Genomic DNA, 25,989 nt, shown 5'->3' with positions numbered 1-25,989 from the left:
AAGAGTTGGGGGTGGGGAGTACTTGGTGTGGGCGGAGCAGGGGACTTTTATTTTGACGCGCACGCCATGTGACCGCCAGGCAACTGTTGCTGGTTCCACTCACGGCGCCCGACCGCTGCCGTCTTTACCGGGGCCGCGTCTGTCCGCTAGCCGGTTCGCAGGAGGATTATCCCTGCTGCCTGCTCGGCGGTGAGAAGAGCTGATCCGCGCCCCTCTGAGCTGCGACAGACGGACGGACGGACGGGCTGCCATGGCACCGAGCGGCCGTGTGGTTCAGCCGCCAGCCGACTCACGCCCGCCGCAGGACGACATCCGCTCCTCGGGCTTGTGAGCCTTCCTGTCGCCCGGTGCGAGAAAGAGAACTACTGAGAGCAAGAAGAATAAAGCAGGTCGTCTAAAGAGCGCTGAAATGAGATGAGGCTCAGAAATGGGACGGTGGCCACTGCGATCATCTTCTTCACCTCCTTCCTCAGCCTTTCCTGGTACACAGCGTGGCAGAACGGCAAGGGTAAGAAGCACGAATCCTCTCAATCACATGCTGGAGGTTGAAGGTCACTGGTGATCTACACCTCATCGCAGACGACATGGTCCAGAAGAGGGATTACAGTAGGATGAGTTGTCCTGGGGGCAGATGTAGAGGATCGGCCAAACAGGCCTGACCTGTACACTCATGGACTCATGTTCTAGCTGATCCTGATAGTTGCGAGGTGGTGCATCCATGGATCAGACTTGGCGAATGCTGGCAACACCGTTTCCACGAGCTTTGCTGGAGGAGTGATGGGAACTTGCCTTCGTAGGCCGATAATCGGTGATTTTGCTAATTAAATGTCATGGCTGCTTCACATTGCAGTGTTTATGGTGCAGATATGGGTCCTGCTGCATGAATGTGGGTTTGGCTCTGTGATGGAGCCACCCACAGCAGGCAGGCTTCACGTGCCGCACGTCTTCAGCAAACACTGTACCTTCACGCTGGAGATGTGAACGTGATAAAGGGTCACATATACCGTCCATCTGTGTTCTGCTGCAGTGCAGGGAGAAGTTGTGACCTGCGTCATGCTTCTCTCAGTTTAGCTGCATAGTTGTAGTAGAGCATCGTGCTGTCCTCTACAGTCCCATGACGACGGGGAGAAGCACCAATGGAGAACTTTGATCTTAGTCCAGTGCTCCCCAACAGTGAGAACTGATGAAGAGGCAGAGGCGGCCAGACATTACGGACAACAGGGCACGTCCTGTCCTGCCCTAGTGATCGGTCAGTTGGGTTCTTGCGTTTTTGCTTCCAGCGTGATTTCAGGGTCTCCTGTACGCATCAAGTGTAGTAAACTAAACTTATTTCCAATGCATATCCAAATTTACGTAAGCAGATGCAAAGGGGGGGGGCTTTTACAAAAGGCAGAGGAGGTGTGGCCAACATATTACATTCCACATTGTACCCTGCTTGAGAGACCAGATATGAGGAAAATCACGGTGTTCCATGTTGTTTTTCTGCTGATAGTCTGAGGATTGTGCGGCGTCCTTGTGTTGGTGTGGGTTTCCTCCAGATTTTCCAGTTTCGGCCCGAAGGCACGTACACTAGGTGCAATGGCGACACTAAAATGACTGTAGGTGTGTGTGTGTGTGTGTGTGTGTGTGTGTGCGCCCTGATGAGTCCCGCTGGCTGGGTCAGTCTCTTGGCTCTCAGACTTGGTGGTTTTCTGGACCCTCCAGGTAGCCAAGTGATGTCTCCACAGTGAAGGGGACATTTTGTTCTTTGTTTATTTGAAACGTGCAGAATTCTGCAAGAAATGTGTGTGCTGATAAAATGGACTGGTTCACTGCAGACGGGCTAAGCAGAACCTAGAGACATGGACCAAATTTGTCATTTAAAACTATTTCAGTATTTGGATATAACCGAGGCTGTGTGTCCTGCTGTCATGTCCGTAGTGAGTGATTGTAACACGGTTAAGTTATTAGGTAATAAAAAGCTTTTTGAATTCCCCCTTGGGGTGAATGTCTTGTCCCGTAGTGCCTCTCCATGCCCCACCCGCTTGGCACAATGGGCCAGAAATAGGCCGTGACAGGCATGTACAGGAAGAGGAGGAGGGCGGGAGCCGTGCACCTGCCCCGATCTGCGGCACTGTAATGCTCGTGTAATGGAGGGACGACGGCTTGTGCCGAGCGCTCCGGCATTCTTCCTCCATATTAGGAAGACGGGAGGAACCGTCGACCGCACCTCCTACCGGGCTCCACACTCACTACAGGCTGTCGGCATTCCGCTGTCGCTCCGGTCCCTCTCTCCGTCACCCTCATGTCGTCCCTGTAAGAACATTTCATCATGACCATAGTCATTGTGAAACGGCCACTGGAGTACCGAGTGTCAGACAGTGCCGGTGGTGCCGAAGTGCCCCGTTAAATACACAGCAGACCAGCTGAATGCACAGCACCCACTTTTCCCCCGTGAATGCCATGGCCAGGTCTCTTTTCTGCTGATGGATACAGAGGTTTCTCTCTGTGTTGTGTGCATTATTGAACCGTGGTATTTCCACGGTAAATCGGCACAGGTACTCCTCCTGTACACCTTCATTGTTTATGAATTGTGAATGGAGTTGAAACTGTATATTAATCATGGCAGGCCTGAAATATGGCAGGAATCTCAGGATGCGTGTCTCAATAAGCCACACACCAGTCCCAGTCCATTCTCCTGAACTTACCACATAGAAAAAGGACAATTGACCCTTGTTTGTGCCCTTATTTTCTTATTGGATTGGTTTTTGTTGTTATTATTGCTATTATTAGTCCTACGTGAAACCCTCTTTCCGTGCTGGTTGGAGCCTCCACCTTCATAACTGGGGGTATGCAGCTGCTCTGTGCCCCTTCCACAGTTTCTGTAGAAATCACAGTATTTCATCAGATCTAGAAGCTTTTATTTATTAGCATCCTGAATAAATCTGTGTTCTACACATTTCTGTTTTTCACTACCCTCCATCCTTAATGAAATAAAAATACAAGGTAGAGCTAGAAATGGATGTAATTGATCAAAGTAATGAGTGGGTGGTGTGAGGGACGCCTGGGAACAGGACTGGACCTGCTGGTTGCACAAATTGGACACTTTGGCTCACGTTCCAGCAAAGGCTGAATGAGAGACTTTAGCTATTGAAACTCTCCCAAACACACACACTCTCTCACAGTCTCTCTGTTGCACACTCTCTCTCTTTCTCCCTGTGAGACGTCCCTGTACTGGAAGACCCGTTTACATTGTTCCCTTCACCATTACCCTGCAGTTACTTGGAGGAAGCCACTTCCTGTTGTGCTCTGCCTGCCGCTCGGGTCACTTATGGCATCAGCTTCCTGTTCAGGGCTCCTCGAGGCACCACGTGACAGCTTCATTCCATGGGGGTTTGGTTATGAAATGTGGTGGATAGACTTGTTGAGACATTATTGAGTCTGAAGTGTAATGGTCCCAGCTGTACAGTCAGCTGTATTAATGATTAAATCATATCTGTGGCTGAAAGTGTGTCGCCACTGTAAATGCTGCATACATTTACTGGTCATCATATGACCTGCCGCAGTTCCTCATATGACTATCCTTCCAGTCTTACAGGTAATACACAATTCCGCTATTACATTATGATCGATTAAGTGACTTGGTCATGTGTTACCAGGGTTCATTGATGCATGTGGGGGATCTCCTCTGTTCTTGGATTCCATGGAAGAGCTTCTGTAGCTCTGTAATAAACTATTGGTTTTGATAGATCAGTGTCAGAACACACTGCATCACAGATTGTTGTGTAGGAGGATGCCCACGCTGACGCATGCTCTTACACGCCACTGAGCAATGGAAGAAGGGGAATCTCATTTTATTTTACTTCACGTGGCTTCACCTGTACTCTAGATCTGGGTGTGCGAAAGTGAACTTGAAGTAATTGTCATTGTGAAACACACGACAAGAGGGAGATTCTCTGAAAATACAAAAGATGCTAAAAGAATTTCTGTAATATTTGCAATTTTACTTGTCCACACTCAGATGATGTGGAACATCATTTAATTTCAATGTATTTAAAAAAAAAAAGGTTTTGTAAACATTTGAAACACTGGTACCTCTCATGATGTACAATTTTACTCATTTAAAACTCAAAGCAAATCATTCTCATAAACCAGACATTCAAAATTCAGCTTATATATGTTATAGTGCATCAGGCATAATTAAAATATTCATACAATGCACCACATTTGAACTCTTAGTACATATCACTTAACAGCAACCGTGTAGCTTTTAGACCAGTGACATTGTGCAGTGCATCACACACTCATTTCAGTTGCATATGTTGGTATTGCATAAACATTATTTTATTGAAGTGTAGCACAGATTTGACACCCATTATACATTGAAATATTTGGTGCAATAGTTCACAGAAGAGTTCACAGAATTTTATTATTGAATACAGACCATGTGCTGTGTTTCACAATGACAGTCACTTCAAGTTCACTTTCACATGGCAATTTTTCAAACTGCTTGTATGGCTTTAGTCAAAACTTTACTACATACATGTCACACTTCGCTCTGAACTTGCATCACATAGAAAATCATCCAATAACATCTGTAATTGCTCAACATACATATATTTTTCACTTCTGCAGCATGTGAAGCGAGGAGTGCTTTTTTTTTTTTTTGGCTCAAAAACATTAAAAGACATTTCTTTCATTTATTTATTCATTAGTTATTGTTATGTCAGTATAGTGACTAGGGTTGTAAAACAAAAAGTCAGATATTTTATTTAAAAATGATATTAAAATAGTATCATTAATTCTTAAATTCCTGTTTGGCATCCCCAGTTGATGGAATTTAGGCATCGCAGCGGGCAGCCCCTCCCCCGGCAATTTGGACACACCAAACTTGCTAAAAATGTAAAAAGCTAGAGCACTGTCTGGAAGTATTTTTATTTTCATCTTTGGAAAATAATGTTGTTATTTATAATATCAGCAGCAAACTTTTTATTAAAATACGTTTTAGCTAACTGGTAGCAAAATATGAGCCATTTATAATCAGACTAGTCGTTTTTAATAGTTGGAGGCTAGTTGTAGAAGAAATCATCTTCCCTCTACATTATTCAGGCCCAGGTGGGTCTTCTTGCTGTGTTTCATATCAAACGTCCGAGCGGATGAAGCCGAACTCCAACCCGGAGCTGCGCTGTACTCAGATCAGGCCGTCACAGTCACTACCGGCACTACTTTTTCACCAGAAAATCACCAAGCAACGTCATTATAATTTAATCAATGCTGAATCGTCTAAGTCTGTGTCATTGATTTATGAAATTAATTTTAACACCCACTCCGCTGCTGTGAATGAATGTATGAGGCTAGAAGCACTGAAGGTGCTTCAGGTGCAGCAGGTGGCCTAAAATCTGGTCGAACATCTTATTCAGAGAAAAGCTCTTGTATTAACCACAGCATCTCCTTCCTCTGTGTGTGTTTGTTTGTGTGTGTGTAGAGAAGCTGATAGCGTACCAGCGCGAGTTCCACGCTCTGCGAGAGCGCCTGCGCGTGGCCGAGCACCGCACGCTGCAGCGCTCCACCGAGCTCAACGCCATCCTGGAGCAGTTCAGGCGCGCCATCGCCGAGACCAACGGCAGCAGGGACGCCCTCACCAACTTCTCCTGTCAGTTTGAAACGTGCATCCCTTCCTACATGCGTTTACTCGGTACCACTTTACAGTGGTCTGTAGGTCTACAACAAACGTTCACGCATGCAGCTTAATTTCACAGCGGACATCTCACATTATAGAGTTCTTGGTAAATAAAACTGACAAATTGTTCGTGCCACAAACCATCACCTGGCTGAATAAAAACTTGCTGTAGAATCTTCCGTAGGCTTACTTATAAAGAAGGATGGATGGATGAAAGTGTGACTGTGGCTGTTGAATTTTTTCAGATGAGACTCAGAAGCTGCTAAAGGAACTTGCCAACAAGAAGCCACTTAAGGTGCCAAACATCTACCACCACCTGCCTCACCTGCTCGACAATGAGGGAAGTCTCCACCCGGCCGTACAGGTGGGGCAGGGTCGCACCGGAGGTGAGTCTCCCTGCCAGGTGCCTTTAATCCCTATTCCCAGTGTAGACCACTTCAGACTGGGGTTCCTGGAGAGACGGGATAAGGTCACGCCCGTGTGTAACCTGTGGAAAACAGGGCGGAACCTTCCAGTTCTTTCTGAAAAGCGCTCTCAGTAGGGAGGAACACGTTTGGCCCACAAAAGTTTAAACCCTGCTTATTCCTGGTGTGTCTCTGCCCTAGACAGTTAACCCTCCAATGGGATGGATGCGGTGTTCCTTTTATCTGCTCTACTTTTTCTTTATCTTTCCATCGTTTGCTCCATGGCTTTTTTTCTTTCTCCCTTCCCCCCTTTTCCAGACAAAGAAACCCGGGTTCACATAAGCGGATTAAAACCTCTCCCTGGAGTAGGGCGGGGGACACCCAGGGGACAAAAATTCAAGCGACCCAGAATTCCTTTGTGTCAGAGCCGGGTCTTGTACGCCTGGCGGTCGCGGCACATAAGCCATGTGAAAATTGCTCTTTATGGCTGATATGCATGTATCCATTACCCAGATGGCGTAGGCTTCACGCTCCGCTTTCCTCAGCAGCCATTGTTCCGCTGGTTTCTAACAGCTCAGGTCGCGCTGATATGCCGAGGGCCGCAGAAGCGGGGCCTGACACACCGCCCATGCTCACAACAGGTCAACAGTCCAGTGGATATCCGATCCCGAGTTCAGAAACGAGATTTATAACACCGCAGCGGCTACAATAACCCACCCTGTCCTTCAGCAGCAACTGTCCTCTGGCAGTGAGTTCCCAGGCTCACTACAGGCCCACCGGGCTTCTCAATTAGTTATTTTTAGCTGCCTAAATTGGGACATCTCTCCTCCTGTTCCCTTGAGACATAGATTCACCATTATAGACACAGAGAGAGAGAGAGAGAGAGAGAGAGAAAGACAGAAGAACATCCTGTCATACAGGAGGAGATTCAAAACCTTCTCTCCCTTCTTCTCTGATCTTCTTCTACTTTATCTGCTGCTTGATGCTGTACTTCACTCTTAGTTTATGAGAGTATTAGATTTTTATTTGGGGCATTTGTGGATGGTCACAGATATTCCAACACTCAAACATCCTCCTTCCTACCATGTGTGACATTGTCCTCCTGTCAGTCCTGTCCTCCAGCAGAGGCTGCTCCGAACACACATCACAATGCTTCACCTTCACTTAAAAATCTGCGTAAATGCCTATAAATCTGGTCCTGTAGTGTAGGGCTGAGACACAGACGATAATTTTTGATATATATCATAATAACAGTGATCGTATAAAGAAGACACATGTGCATGCAGGTTTAATAATAAAAAAACAGTACCGCAGGGCTCCAGACTCATTTCTCCAATGGTTGCACTGGTGCTACTGACCAGTATCAATCAACTAATTGTCGAGGAATTATTGTTTTAATGAGATTCAATACCCAGATGAAAATCAATACCCAGGGCTGATAGCATTCAGGCGCCACGCCCGATTTCCGGCGTACTGACAGGACTGCGAAAATAAATACATTACTAAAATAAAATAAGGTTTGTCCAGTTATCTGACAGTATATCTAGTTAAAAGTGAAAGTGAAGTGATTGTCATTGTGAAACACAGTGGGCTGCATGAAAGAGGTGGGCAGTGGTGGCCTAGCGGGTAAGGAAATGGACTCGAATCCCGACCTGCTAAGGTGCCACTGATCAATGTAATTTTACCCTCTGTACGATGTAAATTCCCTAAAATGTATAATAAAAATACCATAATGTATGATATTTTAACCCTTCATTAAATTTAATTTTTCAATTATTTCATTAGCACAACCAGGTACAGATCTGTTTTCATTTGGCTGTGTTGAAATGTTTTACATTTACAGCATTTATCAGACGCCCTTATCCAGTAGTTACAGGGACAGTCCCCCTCTGGAGACACTCTAAGTGGACACAATGGTAGTAAGTGGGATTTGAACCTGGGTCTTCTGGTTCATAGGCGAGTGTGTTACCCACTAGGCTACTACACACCCTGGACCGGGCTTGTTTATGCTTGTTCGTCTGGGAGCAAGACCCCAGTTTTACTGAGGGGATAAAACCTGTAGCACCGGGCAAGTAAAGCTTCCTGTAGCTGTTGTAACGTGTAGGCCCAGAGGAGGTTTTTACAAATGTTCTGTGTGTAAAAGTTGCATTATACACTTGAATATGCACAGTTTACCATGATTTGCATATTTTCTGAGCAACATCAGATTGGAAATTATGTGTGTATTTTTTCTTAAAATACGATAATCTTAACTATAAAAACTATGTGCGTTTCATGCAAAGAATTATTTCACTATATTACACATACTTCCATTTGTAAAATAAAAGTGCTTCACATTTGAAAATCAACATAAAAACGTATCAAATAAATAAACGTTGGGGAGACTGGAATACAAAAAAAAGTGGTGCCCACTTGCATAATGAACTGAAACCATGATAATAAATCCTGTTTCGAATTTGTTTACTGAACTGCTGAGTTACAGGGAACCGATCAGGCAAGTGGTCTGGATTCGACACCGTAGCTAGCCGTGCGTTTACATTGCATTTGTGAGTGAACATCCAGCCTCATCAGAAAATGTGTAGAGTGCTTTAGCGCCCTGATACGCAAATTAAAAAGGTTTTTTTTATACAACTGATTTCATTTTATTGGAGTCTGTGATTGTGTCCATGCGGCCCTACAAAAGTGGATTTCTCCCCACTCCTTTTTTCCCCACATTTAGCATGTTAATATTAATTTATTTTACTGTGAAAGAATAAAGGTGGGTATACTATGTTAACAGGGCCCATGGTGACACTAGATCACATTGTGGGGTAGAACCCAGAAAAGAGATCAGAACCATTATTTAGGGACCAGCCTTTTTTAGTCTTTTTATGTGGGTTCAATGTGCGTGAACACACACACACACACACACACACACATTAGACTGGCTGAATGAGAGACTTCCTGTGCTCTTCTGACCCTCTGCTGTGGAAAGAGGATAACTAACCTGCTTTTCTCCATCAGTGTGTCCTCTCAACCAGACCCTTTCTCATCCACAGTTTCCATAGTGATGGGGATTCCCACAGTGAAGAGGAAGGTGAAGTCATACCTGCCTGAGACTCTGCGCTCACTCATCGACAAGCTCTCACCTGAGGAGAAGCTGGACTGCGTCATCATCGTCTTTGTGGGAGAAGTGAGTGCTTTTACATGGTTGTTTGTTTGCTCCTTCTGAGCAAGAAGTTGCATAGACATTGCCTAGTACGCATAGTGTAACATGTATGGTTTATGATGGAGGGAGCAGTGAGAAGTGCGTTCATATAAAGGTTTTTAAAGATAGTATCTAGCTGAAAAGTTGATTGCTAAGTTTGCATGTAAAATGTCATTTTCCTCTGGTGTAAAAAATTGATTGTACTATAGTCCTGGTTCAGTCAATAATGAAGTTGCTTTGATTAACAGATGAATTTAGACTCATGGAGATAGAAGAGCTGCTGCAGAAGTGAAGTGATTGTCATTGTGATACATTGCAGCACAGCAGACGGCGCACACAGACCTGTGTCTCAGCTCAGCTGAAAATGTCTTGTTGGTGTAAAATTTGTGCACTAGTGGATACAAATTGATTACAATTAGATGGTATTAGGACCTAGTGATTTGAAAGAACATTAGTAACATTAGTTAGTGGACTTCTCAAGTTGGATTCTTCATTTGGGCTGCTGTAGCATGTTCCTGCTGAAGGTCACAGCCTGGTTCCATCAGATGGTGTGGAGGTCATGTGATTACTCTGGTTGTCTGCAACCCTATCACTATTTGAGCTGCACAGAGCACATGGCACACACGTCAAAGGACTGTCAGCATATCTAGCAGCAGCTGTGTGTGGTGAGTGATACAGTGGCTCACATGGCTGCCACGCCCTGGTTTTTGAAGTTTTTACAGAAATAAACAGTGATCTTATTGTCTGTAATTACCCACCTTGTGGCTTGGGTCATTTTGGGTTGTGGGTGTGAACTTTACAGGCAGAGCTCTCCTCATTGTGGACTATTTAAAGCACCTCCTATCAACTAGCACCGTAACTAATGATTTATTTTGGTAGTTGACTAATGTAATGCTTATTAATGCATTAGTTAGTCTGTGGTTTTATGCTGAATTTGTGTGCTGAAACTGTATAGAGATTCTGGTGTGAGACCTCAAAATTATGTCCTCGCCTGCCTGAGCAGAAGAATTGTACTAATTATTAACAAAGCCACTGCTGGAAACCCGACTGACATTTTGTTATTTAGGAAAAACCATATAAGAGCTATAATAACAGCAGAAGAAATCCACTCCTGTTTATATTTAAAATATAAAAGCAGTTACAGTGTCCTTGTCATGCTTAAATTAGTGAGTACGGTACAGACAAACGTCTGATTAATCGTTGTTTTTTTTTACTGCTCCATACTGCTCCCCCAGCGCCTGTCATGGCTGCCGATTGCTCACTAAGGGTGATGGGTTAAAAGCAGAGGACACATTTCGTGCTGTGCATCACAATGACAATCACTTCTCTTTCACGTTTCGCCATTTCTCCTGCTTCATACCACCACCACCATCAGCCAGTACGTTACAACATGCTACTGTCCAAAATGTGTTCATTTCATTGCCTTCATTTACTAGTGAAATTATTATTGTATTAATAGATGCTAATTGAACTTTTAAAACACAACCTTACACATTGCAGACATTACACATGTTGAATATTTAAAATTCTCAATTTGAGATTTAGTAGGCTGCACATTTTCTAGTTCAATTTGTGTTCAATGTTTACATTTATGGCATTTATCAGATGCCCTTAAAATCAGTAGTTACAGGGACAATCCCCCTGGAGACACTCACAGTTAAGTGTCTTTCTCAGGGACACAGTGGTAGTAAGTGGTGTTTGAACCTATGACTCCTGATTCATATGTAAGTGTCTAATGCACTAGGCAACTACCATCCTTTTAAAACAGAGATTTATGTTTAAATAAGGTCTATGAACAGAACCTAGGGTGACCATACTTTTTACTGACAGACCCCTTCCTTCAGCGGTTTTGCATTTCAGATGAAGAGGAATGTGAGCCTTGATTCAGTGCAACCGGAGGACAAAGCAGGTAGTGTGATGTTCCGCTGAGGGCAGGTAGAGAACTGGAGCATCAGCACACCGCTGGACCGGGGCCGGGTTCCGGTGTGGCCAGTACTGACACATATTTCAGTAGAACTGGAGTTCTTATGTACTATGTCTGACCTTCTGCTTGGGTCTATCTTGTATCTATTTTAATGTCAGCATATTCATGATTAGTGCGGCCTGTTGCTGTGGTTGGTGGAGGAATGAATGCGTACCTTTATGGATTTCCTACTCTCTCTCTAGTGATTGAGCCTTGCACACTGTGTGGGTGTGTGTTGGACCTAACACCAGAAACAAAATAATATTATAATTACACGTTTCATGAAAATCACACTCGGTGGTCTTCACTACAGCCTTGTCCCCTGCAGATTTTCAGGCAGCACCTGATATGTCATGTTCAAACCATTTGCTAAAATGCCAGAAACATACAAACACATCTATAGAAATATAGTCCACAGCACTGTCACAGTCACCACAGTCCTCTAATCAGCGGATCATGCTGATCTTGATGCTGGTGGTGGAATTCCTCTCATAATGCATGTGGAATGCATTGAATTATCTATGTTTTTACATTTCTAAAATGCCAAACTCTCTGTTTACATTAATTTCCACTTGACAGCATTGTGTTCTTAGATATGCTGTATTTATACCTCTCAAAAATGGGGAAAAATAAGACATCCTCATTCCTAGAAGGAATTAAATATTCTTATTAAGTACTTTGTTCATTATATAGTTGAATGTGGATTTGGAGTCACGCTCAAAATGTTAAGTGGAAAATCCCACTAGAGGCTGATCCAACTTGATGTAATGTCCTTAAAACAAGTCAAAACTAGGCTCAGTTGTGTGCGTTGCCTCCACCTGCCTGAATGACATCTCTACAACACCTGATCATGCTCCTGATGACGTGGCGTATGGTCTACTGAGGGACCTCCCCTAAAGGACTAAAGCATCCGCCAACTCCTGGACTGTCTGTGGTGCAATGTGGCGTTGGAGCGAGACATGATGTGGACACTACACTGACAGACACAGCAACCCTTGCCACAGCTTGATGTGCCATCCTGGATGAGCGGCACTACCTGAGCCACTTGTGTGGGTTGTAGAGTCCGTCTCATGCTACCACTAGAGTGAAAGCACCATCAGCATTCAAAAGTGACCAAAACATCAGCCAGAAAGCATAGGAACTGAGAAGTGGTCTGTGGTCACCACTCAGATGGCAGGTAGCAGGTGCTACAGGTGGCAGTGGTGGCCTAGCGGTTAAGGAAGCGGCCCCGTAGTCAGAAGGTTGCCGTTCGTATCCTGATCTGCCACGGTGCCACTGAGGTGCCACTGAGCAAATCATCATCCCCACGCACTGCTCCCCGGGCACCTATCATGGCTACTTGCTGCTCTGAGGGTAAAAGCAGCGGACACATTTTGTTGTGTGCACCTTATGCTGTGCTGCAGTGTATCACATGTGAAAATCACTTCACTTTACTTTACAGAAGCACTCCGTTATTGGGGGATGTCTTGTTAATCGGCTGTAATTTCCACCTGTTGTCTATTCCATTTGCAAATCAGCATGTGAATTGTCAATCAGTGTTGCTTCCTAACTGGACAGAAGTGTGATGGACTTGAAGATACATTGTGTGTTCATGAAGTGTTCCCTTTGATTTTTTGAGCAGTGTATCTGATTAAGATGGTATTTGGTATCAGATGGTATGTAATTGTAAATTGTACTTTTCTCTCTCCCTCTGCAGACGGATGTAAACTATGTCCATAGCGTGGTCTCCGACCTGGAGAAAGAGTGAGTCGCTGGTTTCCATAGCAACACGCTCCACATGCTTGTGTCTCTCACCTTAGTACCTTGAAGAGACTGGTTACTGACTGAAGGGAAGGCTGCTGGCTAGATGTGGTGGTGGTGGTGGACCTCTTTTGACCTAGCAGTGACAGTGACTGGTGTAAAGTTGCACTTGATAGTGCGCTGCAGGTCTGCCGACGACCCAGTATAAATATAGTTCAGGGGTGTAACCTGTAACCAATTTAAACGCCATTTTCTCATGTTTAAGCAATCTTAAATCTGAACCAACAATTCAGCAGTAGTCCCTTGGTCAGAAATGCAGCACCTTGGAGGAAAGTTATTTACACATTGTGTTCTTCCTGTGTGTTGATTGGCCAGTCTAGTATGTAATGGTTTCTTTCCCATTTTAATAATAATTTTTTACAAAATACATATAATTAAAATAAACAGTACTTTTGGTTTTTTTTTTTTTTCATGTATGTGATTGAAGTTTTATGTATTTTTTCCCCTAGTTTTTCTACAGAGCTGATTTCAGGCCTTCTAGAGGTCATCTCTCCTCCTGCCACATACTACCCTGACTTCAACAACCTGAAGGAGACCTTCGGTGACTCCAAAGATAGAGTGAAGTGGGTTTTATCCTTTTTTTTTTTTTTTTTTTTTTAATAAATTTTATATTTTCTATTGCCTTTTCTCCTGTATTCACACATCCCACTTCATCCCTTTGTCTTCTTCTTGTTCTTAATGACTCTCCCCTGAGAAATCAGTGCTCAGCATGCAAAATCCCAGACCCTTCTGTGTGTGCGTGTGTGTGTTTTGTATGCTGGCCTCTTTGGGGATCGGCAGAGCTCATGCACGGTTCATACTTCCTGCACAGGAATACTCCACCCACTCAGAGCTTTTGTGCACATGCTGTGCATCTAAATCTCTTATCAAGTTCCTCTGCACGTTCTTACTAGAGCCCAAAAACTGGGTCGCACACACATGCACACACTGTTCCAGCACTGCCCCTACCCCCTGCATTTACATTCCATCTCAACAGCCAGGTGACGTGTAGTACTGTGTGTGTGTGTGTGTTGTGCACATTGAGCTCATATGAATTCACTTTGCGCCACCTGTTCCCCACCTGCTGTTTTCTGCTTTTTAGATGGCGGACCAAACAGAACCTGGACTACTCGTTCCTGATGATGTACGCAGTAAACAAAGGTGTCTATTATGTGCAGGTAAGTGTGCCCCCAAATCCTGCTCTACATCTACACAAACAAATGCTCCTTACTTCTAATCTAGCTACATGCCAGGCTACCGCAGGGGTCATGACCTTGCGATCTGCAACCCTCGGAAGTCCCTGAAGGTCTTGATAAGGGACGTGATGGTGGATCACGAGGAACCCCTGCATGCCGACTCCAACCTCCACCCACCCCCCCCTTCCCACAACCCTTTGATCAGAGGGGGGCTTTGTGCTCTGTACTGACTGCGGTAGTGCTGTTTCCGTGGTAACGTTTGCTCGGATTCAGAGGAGGGCTTTTAAAAGGGAATAATTTTCAGGCACTCTTCTCTTTTTGGCCATGCTGGTAGTCATGGGAACAGAGTTGTGTGGGATGTTTGCTGTTTGTTACTGTGTGGCTCTAATGCTACATGCATTTTTTTTTTTATATGAAATCTGTATTTCTACATTTTGAACATCTGTGCATGGTGCTTTGTGTTTTTCAGCGGCAAAGGAGGATTAACCCCCCCACCCCACCCCACCCACTCTCACCCAAAACATGCTGATGTATAATATATAATATATAATGGAATAATAATAATCCCCCAGTTACAGTTTCCTTGTACTGTCAGCTATAGCCTCTCCCACTGACCCCCTGACCCTGACTTTTTATACTTCAACCATCTGATTGAAGAGATTCTCACATTCCTTTATTGTTATTTATCACGACTAAACAGTGTTCTGCTGGTATCTGATCAGCAAAGATCATTTTCTTTTGGTCCTGTGTGAGAGGGTGTGAGAGAGAAGAAAATGTCTATATAATACTTTACTCCCAAATAATCTTCCGCTGGGTGTGTGATGATTGGTTGAATTTCATGTCTCTTTCACGTGGAGGGTGATCGGATATAGGTTTATTGAATGAAGTACACTGTTCACTCTTGTCTTAAAAAAATTAAATATTTCTTCTCTTGAATGAAAGAAAAAGTTTCTATTGTTCATTGTTTATTGAGTGAATGAGCGAATGAATTGCTTAGGTTACAGTTAAATGGAAAACCACCATCTGTCTCTCTCTTTCTCTAGCTCGTTCACTTGTCTTGTTCTCATGTATTGTTTTGTCCTTCACCAGTCCACTGTCTTGTTATCTGTTCTTTCTGAAGCCTTCTTCTCTCAGGAGAAAGGAGAGGTATTGTTTTAATCTCATGTCTGTTGGTTTCTTAACGTAGGCTATAGAGCGACAGCGTGTGTGTGTGTCTGTGTGTGTTTGATTTCACTGAATCCCTCTCTCTTCTCATTAGCTGGAGGATGACATTGTCGCCAAGCCCAATTATTTTGCCACCATGAGGAACTTTGCCCTGCAGCTCTCGTCTGAAGACTGGATGATCCTGGAGTTCTCTCAGCTGGGCTTCATCGGTACGGACCCCTTGTCTTCATGTAGCTTGTTTTCTTCTGCTTAGATGTTTACGTTTCATACGTTCCCCTCTTCAGGTAAGATGTTCCAGGCTCCTGATCTGAACCTGATAGTGGAGTTCATCTTCATGTTCTATAAAGAAAAGCCCATAGACTGGCTGCTGGACCACATCCTCTGGGTCAAAGTGTGCAACCCAGAGAAAGATGCTGTATGTAAACCATTCCTGCATCCTTTTTTGTCTGTTCTCCTGTTTTGGTGGAGATGAGGAGAAATTCCATACTCAGTAACATGAGATGTGTATAGTGATGCTGCTGGACCAAAATCCCCATCAATTTAATCCATCCGATAATTCCAGTGAATAAATAGTATAAATGCCCATCATGTAATCCCTCACTGACCTCTGGGTGCCCTCCTGACGGTGTTGAAACGGCCTCTTGTCTCATTCCTTCACTTTCTGTCTGCAGAAACACTGTGAGCGGCAGAAGTCCAGCTTGCGGGTTCGGTTCAGACCGTCTCTTTTCCAGCATGTTGGACTGCACTCCTCTCTTGCAGGAAAGATCCAGAAGCTCACGGTAACAAATACACCCACCCACCCACACACGCTGGTTAGCTGGCTGGTTAACCTCTTGAGTTTACTTTGAGTAGGCAGAGCTACTCAACTTCACAACTTTACAAGTTCATTAAATTGAGCACTAAAAGACTTTCAAATCACAAATAAGTTAAAGTGTGTATGCTCAGTGAAAGTAGTCACCCATCTATCATAAATCGGTTGCGTTATTGATCTGACTTCGTAAAGACCGCAGAGACTCTCAAATTTACAATACAGGAATGAAAGATCTGGACTGCAGACAGGTCAAATCAGCACCTGGTCTCTTGTAATAGCTGTAGTAGGTACTGCTGAAAGGCCTTCCCTGAAATGGACATCCTCTGGAGGGGAGGACATGTTGCTCTATAAAACATACTTTTCAGCATTCATAGATCCTTCCAAAACATGCGAGCTGCCCATATAGTATGCACATATGCATCCCATACCATCAGAGATGCTGCTTTTGAAGTGAATTCTGATAACAGGCTGGACTGTCCCTCCTCTTTAGCCCAGATGACACTGTGTCAATGATTACCAGCAAGAAGATCAAATTTGGACTCGTCTGAACCATACAACACTCTCCCACTTTGAATCAGTCAGTTTCAAATGAGGCTTGGACCACAGGACACGATGACACTTCTGGACCATGTTCAAATATGGCTTCCTTTTTTAATGATAGAGCTTTATATGGTATCTACAGATGGCCCAGTGGATTGTGTTTGCCGACAGTGGTTTCTGGAAGCATGGCACAATCATGCCGATGTGTGATGCTATGTCATCTGAGGACCTGAACACCAATAAAGCCATGTCCCCTTCTATACAGCGATATCTCCAGTTTCTGTTCATCTTATGAGGTTATACTCTGAAGATGATTAGATTCCTAAAGCTTTTCCAATTTGACACATTGTTATTTCAGTATTCCACAATCTTTTTACATACTCATTCACAGATTGGAGAGCCCAGGGCCAGTGGTGGCGGCCTAGCAGTATTTAATCATGTTAAAATTGCTATCATGAACTTAATTAGTTGTGAATAATCAGCTCCCAGCTGAATCTTTTTTAACGTCCTTGTTTTTTCAGCCATTTGTTGTCACCGTGTCAACTGTTTTGGAGGCTGTAGCAGGCATCACATTTGAAATTGGCTCATTTAGTGGATAAAGGTGTACAATTTGAACAGTTTGAACATTTGTTGTGTTTTGAAATAAAATATTGGCTCATCGGTTTCAACTTTTCTGGAATTTGGATTGTATTTATTATATTGCATTTAGTCATTATGTGTCAGTCAGCATGGGACGTTTCTCAGTTTTGGTCTTGGACAAGAATGCGTCATAGAAATATCAAACATGAACACCGCAAAGAAGATTGATGTAAATATGCCTGTATGTGATTTGTTTCCCTTCCTGGACTGGTACCTGGATTGTGATTGATGAGAATCTGGATTTCCTGTTTCCTGCTCACCCTTCAGTGTGTTTTTGTTTCTGTCTGTACCAGGATAAAGATTTCCTGAAGCCGCTTTTGCACAAGATCCACGTGAACCCACCAGCTGAGGTGTCTACATCTCTGAAGGTTTACCAGGGTCACACGCTGGAGAAGACCTACATGGGTGAAGACTTCTTCTGGGCCATCACCCCCACTACTGGAGACTACATCCTCTTCAAGTTTGACCGACCTGTCCACATTGAGAGGTCAGCTGAGGGTCTCACACACACACACACACACACACACACACACACACAATCACAGCAACATGTATCAATAAGTAAGGTCCATGATCTGAAGGTTGGCTGAGTGAATGGAAGCTGATCATAAGTGTTTTTAGAGTGACCTTAACCCCACTGAGAGCTTTTCAGTCAAGAGAACCCATAAATCAGGATGACTTGAAAGTGAAATGAAATGTTGGAGAACTGGAGAAACAGTAGGAAATATTTGTGGTGGAAATTCTCAGAATAGGGCTGAACAATTTAGCAAATTTGAAGCAAAATTGCCACGACTGAGATAATTCTTGCGAGCTCTGACTCACCCATAAGTTACGTTGTTCACGGCAGATATTATTAGTGTCATCAGTAATCTAGGAATTTCCTCATCCTTCACATGTCATAATGTGATAATAAAACGCATCTGTCCTGTGGAGGAGCACTGAGGGAATGTGGAGCTTCTGCATGAGGCTCTGTGTGACTGTTCTACAGAGGAGAACCTCACTCAGAATCCCATCTTCATTACTGATGTGGGATTTCAACAGGCCACCATAGGTGTGTGTGTGTGTGTGTGTGTGTGTGTGTGTGTGTGTGTGTGTGTGTGTGTGTGTGTGTGTGTGTCAATATCAATTCCGACTTTCTTTGTTTCAGTTTCCTGTTCCGCAGTGGGAACCAAGAGCACCCTGGGGATAAAATTGAGAACACCACAGTTGAGCTCTTGCCTCAGTCGGTGAGAAACGTTTTGAAGTTGAGCTATATACATGTTAGTCAGTACATAGTGAAATGAAACAACATTTCTCCAGAACCTGGTGCTACATGTAACATTTAAACAAAGTTACATGCTGACATAAAGTGCATGTGTGCAACACAGACAATCTGGGCTACATAAGCTGCAATTAGGGAACACAGGCAGTGCAAGACCTGTAGACAACAATGAGACAGACTAGTGAAATGAATAATAAATATAATATAACAGTATAACTCAATATAACAGAGGTTGTGTGTGTGTGTGATATTTTCCCCCTATCCCATCCTCGTCTTGGGGTGTTGTGGAGAGGGGAGAGTGAGTGAGACATGCACAAGAGCTAAATGCAATGTTTTACGTACAGCGATATTATTTAGAGCCATAAACAAGCATACTACAAGTACATGCATCTGGATAATTATCAGATAATCCCAGAGATAACCTTGACATTTATCAATGAAATAATCTGCCTGTGTGGAGGGGGATGGGTTTACTATGTTGATCTTCTCAGCAGGAAACTGGACTACAGACCAAAGAGAAGTACAGGAGAACTGATGACCACTTCTACAGAGTGGGTAAGTTCCTGCACTGGTTCTGCATATTCCAGCCAGTCTGTACTGGGACAGTGTGTGAGCACGCAAACAGAGGAGTGAACATCCATCACCATCCAAGACATCCAAGACTTTAGAGAGTCTTAGAGTTTAGAGAGCACCTAATCTCCTTATTGTACTACACAAGATCCCTACATAAATGGAAAGATTATTAGTTCATGAAAGTTCATTATTTGTATTTTCTTTCTCTGGTTTAGCTCATTTTGAGAAGGGCATGGCTGAGGCAGCTGTAGACCCTGCGTTTAATCCTGTAGTGGCTCTTCGTCTCTCCGTGCTGAAGGACTCAGCCGTGTGGGCCATTCTCAGCGAGGTTGGTTCTATCAGTCACCTCCGAAACCCATCCATCTGTTTTAATCACCTGGAATATGGGTGGTTTCTATTGAGTGTGTGTGTTTGTGTGTGTTTCAGATTCATATAAAGCGGGTGGCTGGATAACTGCCTGTAGGACCCCAGTGTCTCAGCTGTGCTGATTCTGTGGCTCCACCTGGTTTCACACACCAAAAAGTGGCAGGAGGGTGTAGACTGTCCACATAACAAGACTCCTTCCTTCCTTTCTTCTGTTCTAAATCCTTTTCCTCTACTACAGATTAATGGTTTTCCTCCGTTCCTCCATTTTTTCCTCCCCTTTCCACCAGACTGGTGGAGGAGACCAACACATCTCCCTGTCTTTCAGTCCCTGAGATGAACAGTTTTTATCATCGCTTTTTACGATGAAGCTTCATTTGCCCCTGTTCGCCATAAGTAAGAGGCTCTGACCACCAGAACTATGGACCTCCAGCACCCTTCAGCTCAACAAATTCAGCCTTTCTTCTCCTTGAGGACTCTGGAGTTTACATTTTCAATAAGATGATCCATATTCTGATGAGGATAATGAAGTTAATTTATTCAAATGGATAATTTGTACATGATGTAAGACATTCTTTATTTTTTACACTGAAAGGTTTATGAAGATCATTTGAAGATCGCTCCAGTCCGTCCAGTTTGTTCTTACTTCATGCCTGCTGTGTGGAAGGGTGAAGCAGAGCTGCAGAGCTCCCTGTCTGCGCCATCTTATCTCTGCCTGTACCACATCCACCGGTGTGCCTTAAAGCCCAGCACCCTTCCGGGGTCTGGACTCAAACTGCCACAGGCCCTGCCAGGAGTGGCTGCTGGACCACTGAAGAACCTTACATTTCACACGCAGCACATGTTCTCCACAGTGACAGCAGGTCCCCGAGTCTCCAGACGATGTTGGCGCCTGTCATGGGGAAAGCGACGTGTACCAACATTCCAGTGTGTGGTGTTCACTCACCTGCCGGGCCGAAGGTGGGGTTAAATCTGGGCCGAATCAGAGTCCCTGCAGCGGGCTGCGAGCTATTGACTGTAAATATATCACAAGTGCTCTCATCTCATTTGATTGTATATATTCTGAACAGTCTTCTCATATCAGCACGTTCACGTTCGTTTAATCAGAATCGTTAGCCAGATTGCCTGTTTCCTTCGTTTCATTGGTGTCTACTTGTGAGGTTGTGGCCAGAGAATAGTTAACCTTCCTCTGACAGACACATTTAAATCAACATATCTTGAAGTTTAATGATAATGTTCTCTTTTTTTTTTTATCTGAGGAATTTATCATTACTACACTGGACATGATGCTGTACTGTTAATGATATCTACTAGTACTGCAGTATTGAGAATAAACCATTTCCAGGATTCTGCTCAGCCAATCAGAATGTATGTGTGCAGTCTGTCCCAATGACCTAATTAAACCCAGCTCAGATCATTGGTTTGACATCGGGTGTTCGATACCTCCTCACCTGACACCGGTTCAGTCTGTCATGTGCCTTCATCATGTTTCTGATGTTGACTGTGGTTTATGTTGTCATTGCTGAAATAAAAGATCATTGTTGGATACGGTGCCTGATAACCTCTTTCTCCTGACCGTTTGTCAGATAGTGACCTCAGTTTTGCCCCTACTACAGAACAAACTGCATAAAAGACTGAAATATATTCTTTATCTGGAGAGAAGCAAGAAAATAACGGCCGCAGTACCACTCCCATGCGCTGGGTGGCAGCGCCGCTTTAACGCCGCAGCGTCGCCCGGCGCACAGAGGAAAATGCGAGCCGTCAACATGGCACCTGCTGGCTGAGGGCGAGTGTGTATACCGTGAGAAGTCGTCATGCCCAAATACTACGAGGAAAAAGAGGAGGATGGTCGGGCGTGCGCGGGAGTCCGGGAGGATTTTAAAAACTGCCTCCTGCAGCACGACTGCGTTCTCAAGGTGGGTGATCGTGGTGAGCAGGCTACTAGAATCATTTTTAATGTTAACCATTAAAATGTAAAAGATATGCAGTCGTGTGAGGGTGCTGTTGAGAACCATTACATATCTTCTGCTGGAGTCCTGAACTTGGTGTCATTTCGCGTGGCAGGATGGGAAGAAGCCCAGTGAGTGTCTGAAGGAGGGTCACTGCAGGTCTCTACAAGTCTCGTTCTTTGAGTGTAAGCGGTCAATGGTGAGGAGACTTCGTGTTTTATTCTTGTGCTTGAATTCTGTTCTATATCAAATTAAACCATGCAATTGTTGTGATTTAAGCTGGACACACGAGCTCGGTTCCGAGGGAGGAAGGGCTACTGATCACGTGACGATCAGCCGTGCGATATTAGACTGTGATAAAGCTGTAAAAACTCACTAAACATTCTGTAATAAATGTTGGTTCAACTTGCCTGACAAATAATGATTGACACCCAAATGTTGTTGCATGATTGTTTATTAATAAATCGAATATAATTGACGTTAACAAAGAGAAGCTGCTCCTGCTGACTGGCACTGCATACGAGGACCTCCTCCTCCAGATGACAGCCATAGATTACATTGCACCCTTAGCCAGAGGGTTTTACAGGAACAGCTCCCCTGGAGACACTTAGGTTTAAGTGTCTTTCTCAGGGACACAATATTAGAAGGTGAGGTTTGAACCTGGGACTTGGTGGCCTTCTGGTTCATAGACAAGTGTGAGACACAGTAGATCATGCTAGATTACTATAAATCAGATATATGGCTAAAGTCAATGACATGGTTACTTGTTCTGATCCCACTGATGTTAAGACATTAGCAATAAATATTCATGTTAATTGGTTACTTATAAAAAAAACAAAAAAAAAAAACAGTAAATGTGTGGAGATCAGCTTCAGCTGGACGCAACATCTAGTCCTTTGATGCACATGTCAGTCCTATGAAAGTTCTTCAGGTCGTACTGTTCAGAGGTCAGTAGCCTAGTAGGTAACACACTCGCCTGTGAACCAGAAGACCCAGATTCAAATCCCACTTACTACCATTGTGTCCCTGAGCAAGACACTTAACCCTAAATTGCTCCAGGGGGACTGTCCCCTGTAACTACTGATTGTAAGTCGCTCTGGATAAGAGCGTCTGATAAATGCTGTAAATGTAAATGAATCTGAGGTCACTTCATAGAGTCCATGAGGAGCTTCTTAAATTTCTCCATATCCACCTTTCGGAGGATGGTGGCTTTGTGGGTCTTTCTAAGGAGACCTTGTGTGTCCAGGACCATCATCCCACGTGTGTGGGTCCCACTGAGCTCAACTGTGACCCCGACCTGCTCACTCTCCAGGATGTAGCGGTCATCGATGGCTGCGGCCACAGCATACGAGTCACAGGAAATGAAACCCTGACCCCCAACCAGACACTTCTCCACCGCCTCATTGTTGCTGGCCTGTCTGCTGTGCTGGGAGATCTTCTTCATGAACCGGGCCTTCGCGGTGTCTTGCTCCAGCCACACATCACAAAACTCCTACCAGTGCGAGAACATTGTTATTTTTATTAATCCAATGCATTCCCCACTTCCCATCATAACACCAGCATTCCGCCATCACCACTTACCCAGGGTAGTTTACTGTAACAGGTAAACTCCCAGCATGCAATGTAGGTGGGACACCGGTAATCATCGAGAACAATGTATGCCGCCTCAGGGTCAGAAGCAAAGTTAAACTCTGCACACATCGTGACATTTCCTCGTGCTGCGGGGACAGTCAAACTCAGAACTTGACACTTTTTTTCTGGCCACTCTCACCTTTGACCTTAGCACTGTACCTCATAAACAGACTGACTGGTGTTTGGAGGACTGGAATAGTAAGTTCTATGGAAGCTGCTCTTAGTATAATATGGTTAGCACAATGTTGAACATTAGTACCAGGGTCAATACCCAGACTGATCATTTATCAGAATCAGTAGGTGCTGGTTAAATGTCAAACTGGTATTTCTTTAAACTAAGAAACATTCCGATAACTGATAACTACAACAAATAAAAAAAAATGGTGTGTGTTGACGTTTTAGCGGAAGCTCATTTTAAAATTGTCCAACTCAAATTTGCACTAAAACAAATAAAAGTTGAGGAGTCCCCTTCACACCTACAGAACCCAGAAGATAAACTAGTTCTAACATCAAATATCATTTAATTTCTTCAATAAGGAGTTGCAGAGCCTAGTTTTGATGTTTAATGTGAAAGCATGTGACTGTAAACAGGTCATACGTACAGTCACTGTTCCCACCCATGATGTAAAGAGCTTTGAGCTTCTCTGGAATGGACGGGTCCAGTCTCACTGCCAGGGCCAGGTTTGTGAGAGGGCCTATTGCAACCAAAGCCACCTGAAAGAGGACTTCTGTTATATGAGGTTCCAGAGAGCAAAACGTGAAGCTCACAAGAAAAAACGCATCCTGAATGAGAGCAGTTCTGAAAATTAGGAAGAAATATCTATCCTTACAGAGATTTTATCCTATGGTGCATCATGGAAAATATGGATGAGAAAAGGTCTTCAGGCAATACTGAATTAATTCACCCATTTATTAAGTGCCATATCAGGACTGTAGACCTGAAAACATGGACCACTTCCAACATTATCTCCGAAACCAACTAAAAATCAGTCTCCTGAGCAGCACATACAGGTTCAAACAACAAATGGGATCTCTGTGGCTGAAGCTCACCAGCAAGATGATGTAAAAACACATTCTAGTTTAAAGGAGGATAGCAATGCTCACCTCTCCAGGATGTTCAGTCACAATTCGGATGATGGCCTCCACTGCTCCCTCTTTCTGGACCAGGTCAAGACCTGGAGCATTGAGATCTGGTGCATCCCCAAGACCATCTTCTCCATGAAAGTGCCCTGCGCTAATTTCAACTCCAAGAAGGGGCTTGGAGACTCCTTTAAATACAGGAATCTAGATCGACAAGAATCAGGAACCAGTTTCTGGACATCTTCAGTGTCACTCCACCTTATTTCACTGTTTATGGTCAGTTGCACAATAGGAACAGCTGGAGCATCACATTTCTCAGTGATAAATAAATACGAACTGATCATCTGTGGTAATATCTACTGACCACTGATGACCATACATGATTACATGGATCATGGATCAGGATTTAGAGTAAAAAAATAACTAAAAGCAGAGCATGACACAATGATTTATATTTAAACAATGCACACATGCTCCATTAGTAAAAGCAAGTCAATAATAATTTCAACATGATCACCCATCAGCCTACAGCAGCCTACCTCCAGGCCTTGGCAAACTTGAAGGACCCGCAGGACATTCCTGCAGACGTTCTCCACCGATGTGTTACCCTTAACGCATGTGATACCAAGGACCTGGACATCAGGAGCAGCTAGGGCCATCATAATGGCCTGGGCATCATCCACTCCACAGTCGACGTCAAGCAGCAACTTCTTCATGCTGGATCCTGGTCAAAAACATTTCAAAGTCACAACAAGCACCCTCGCAGGAATCACAGAAACCAAAATGGAGCAATTCTGAAGAATCTATTTTAGTACTTTTAGTACTGTTTGATGAATCAGTTTTTCCCCTCTTTTTACCTTCATGGCCACTTTGTTCACTATTGTGATGATTAAAAGCCGCTTGAGGACTGTTGGATACCGTCCCCATTGTCCAACGTAAGGTGGTGGAGAGAAGACAAGAGTGTGAAAAAAGTTCTTTTGCCTTACTTTTTATGTTTATTACATCACCTTAGTCATCAAGACATGATGCTGCTCTGACAAAACTGACCTGCCTGCAGTTACTGATGCCACCAAATCAGAATATCTTTACTGTCATTGTAACAATACAACAAAATTAGATGTCGTCCCTGTCAGAGAGATAGAAAAAAATGAGCAATATACAAATAAGGAAGCATAAAAAAAAGAAAGCTAGCAAACATACTAATATAGTACAAAAGGATATGAAACTAAAAACGTAATGTAAATGTAAAAGAAAATAAGAAATGAGGTAGGTAGATGTGCGTGAAACTTTATTGCACATGGAATAGAAATAGAATTAAATTGGAGGTGGGGGTTAAATGTCCTTCAGTGCCCTGATGACAACAGGGTAGAAACTGCTGTTTCGTCTATTAGTCCCACCCATTCATCCACCCGATAATCCAACTCCTCACCTACTCCATCCATACACCCACCCGCTAACTCGTTTCAATTATTCAGACAAGATGAAAGTTTTTTAATTATCGAACATTCGCTTCTTCCGTACAGTGCGGCAACTACGAAATTATGCGAAACGTGCGTAGAATTAGACGCAAAGATAGTCCTTCTTTTTCAGACGCGTTCAGCCTTTAATCCCGTGTAGACTGAACCCCACCTACCTGTAAAAGGAGTAAAATTGATCTATTATCCCGAACTGCAAAGACGTCAGAAGACCCAACGCCGAAAGGAAGAGGCGGAGTCTTGGCCATGCGCATGCGTGAATTTAAACGCTTAAAGCGCCAGTCTGAGGTGTAACTATAGAGAGAAGGTTCATC

General features: G+C 43.8%; 3 protein-coding genes across 7 annotated transcripts; 2 read left to right on the top strand and 1 right to left on the bottom strand.

The window, feature by feature from the left end:
• Positions 1-79: 79 nt before the first annotated feature.
• mgat4a (alpha-1,3-mannosyl-glycoprotein 4-beta-N-acetylglucosaminyltransferase A) lies at positions 80-21,085 on the top strand. Of its 2 annotated transcripts, none has more exons than XM_028991132.1 (15): positions 80-508; positions 5,465-5,632; positions 5,905-6,045; positions 9,102-9,235; positions 12,910-12,956; positions 13,463-13,576; positions 14,095-14,170; positions 15,447-15,561; positions 15,637-15,767; positions 16,024-16,131; positions 17,636-17,829; positions 18,490-18,568; positions 19,098-19,158; positions 19,392-19,504; positions 19,603-21,085. In XM_028991132.1, the coding sequence occupies exons 1-15, from the start codon at positions 415-417 to the stop codon at positions 19,627-19,629; spliced, it is 1,602 nt and encodes a 533-aa protein (XP_028846965.1). In that variant the 5' UTR covers positions 80-414; the 3' UTR covers positions 19,630-21,085. The 2 variants fall into 2 exon arrangements, with proteins under 2 accessions (XP_028846965.1, XP_028846963.1); XM_028991130.1 differs by having other exon boundaries at positions 19,095-19,158.
• Positions 21,086-21,200: 115 nt separating this feature from the next.
• Positions 21,201-21,924, top strand: coa5 (cytochrome C oxidase assembly factor 5). Its single transcript, XM_028991139.1, has 3 exons — positions 21,201-21,455; positions 21,604-21,687; positions 21,768-21,924. Exons 1-3 carry the CDS (start codon positions 21,354-21,356, stop codon positions 21,807-21,809), a joined length of 228 nt encoding a protein of 75 aa, XP_028846972.1. The 5' UTR covers positions 21,201-21,353; the 3' UTR covers positions 21,810-21,924.
• LOC114796700 (inosine-uridine preferring nucleoside hydrolase) lies at positions 21,925-25,962 on the bottom strand. 4 transcript variants are annotated; one of them, XM_028991135.1, is made up of 8 exons: positions 25,834-25,962; positions 25,248-25,326; positions 25,058-25,107; positions 24,740-24,924; positions 24,225-24,404; positions 23,723-23,834; positions 23,070-23,206; positions 21,925-22,980 (listed from the first exon to the last, which is right to left on the bottom strand). In XM_028991135.1, the coding sequence occupies exons 4-8, from the start codon at positions 24,914-24,916 to the stop codon at positions 22,633-22,635; spliced, it is 954 nt and encodes a 317-aa protein (XP_028846968.1). In that variant the 5' UTR covers positions 24,917-24,924; positions 25,058-25,107; positions 25,248-25,326; positions 25,834-25,962; the 3' UTR covers positions 21,925-22,632. The 4 variants fall into 4 exon arrangements, with proteins under 4 accessions (XP_028846968.1, XP_028846969.1, XP_028846967.1 ...); XM_028991136.1 differs by lacking the exon at positions 25,248-25,326; XM_028991134.1 differs by having other exon boundaries at positions 25,058-25,962.
• Between the last annotated feature and the right edge of the window lie 27 nt (positions 25,963-25,989).

Source organism: Denticeps clupeoides, chromosome 9 (assembly GCF_900700375.1).
Source record: "Denticeps clupeoides chromosome 9, fDenClu1.1, whole genome shotgun sequence".
Taxonomy (NCBI): Eukaryota; Metazoa; Chordata; class Actinopteri; order Clupeiformes; family Denticipitidae; genus Denticeps; species Denticeps clupeoides.
The sequence above is the reverse complement of the archived record's forward strand: the minus strand, read 5'-3'. Positions and strand labels throughout refer to the sequence as shown.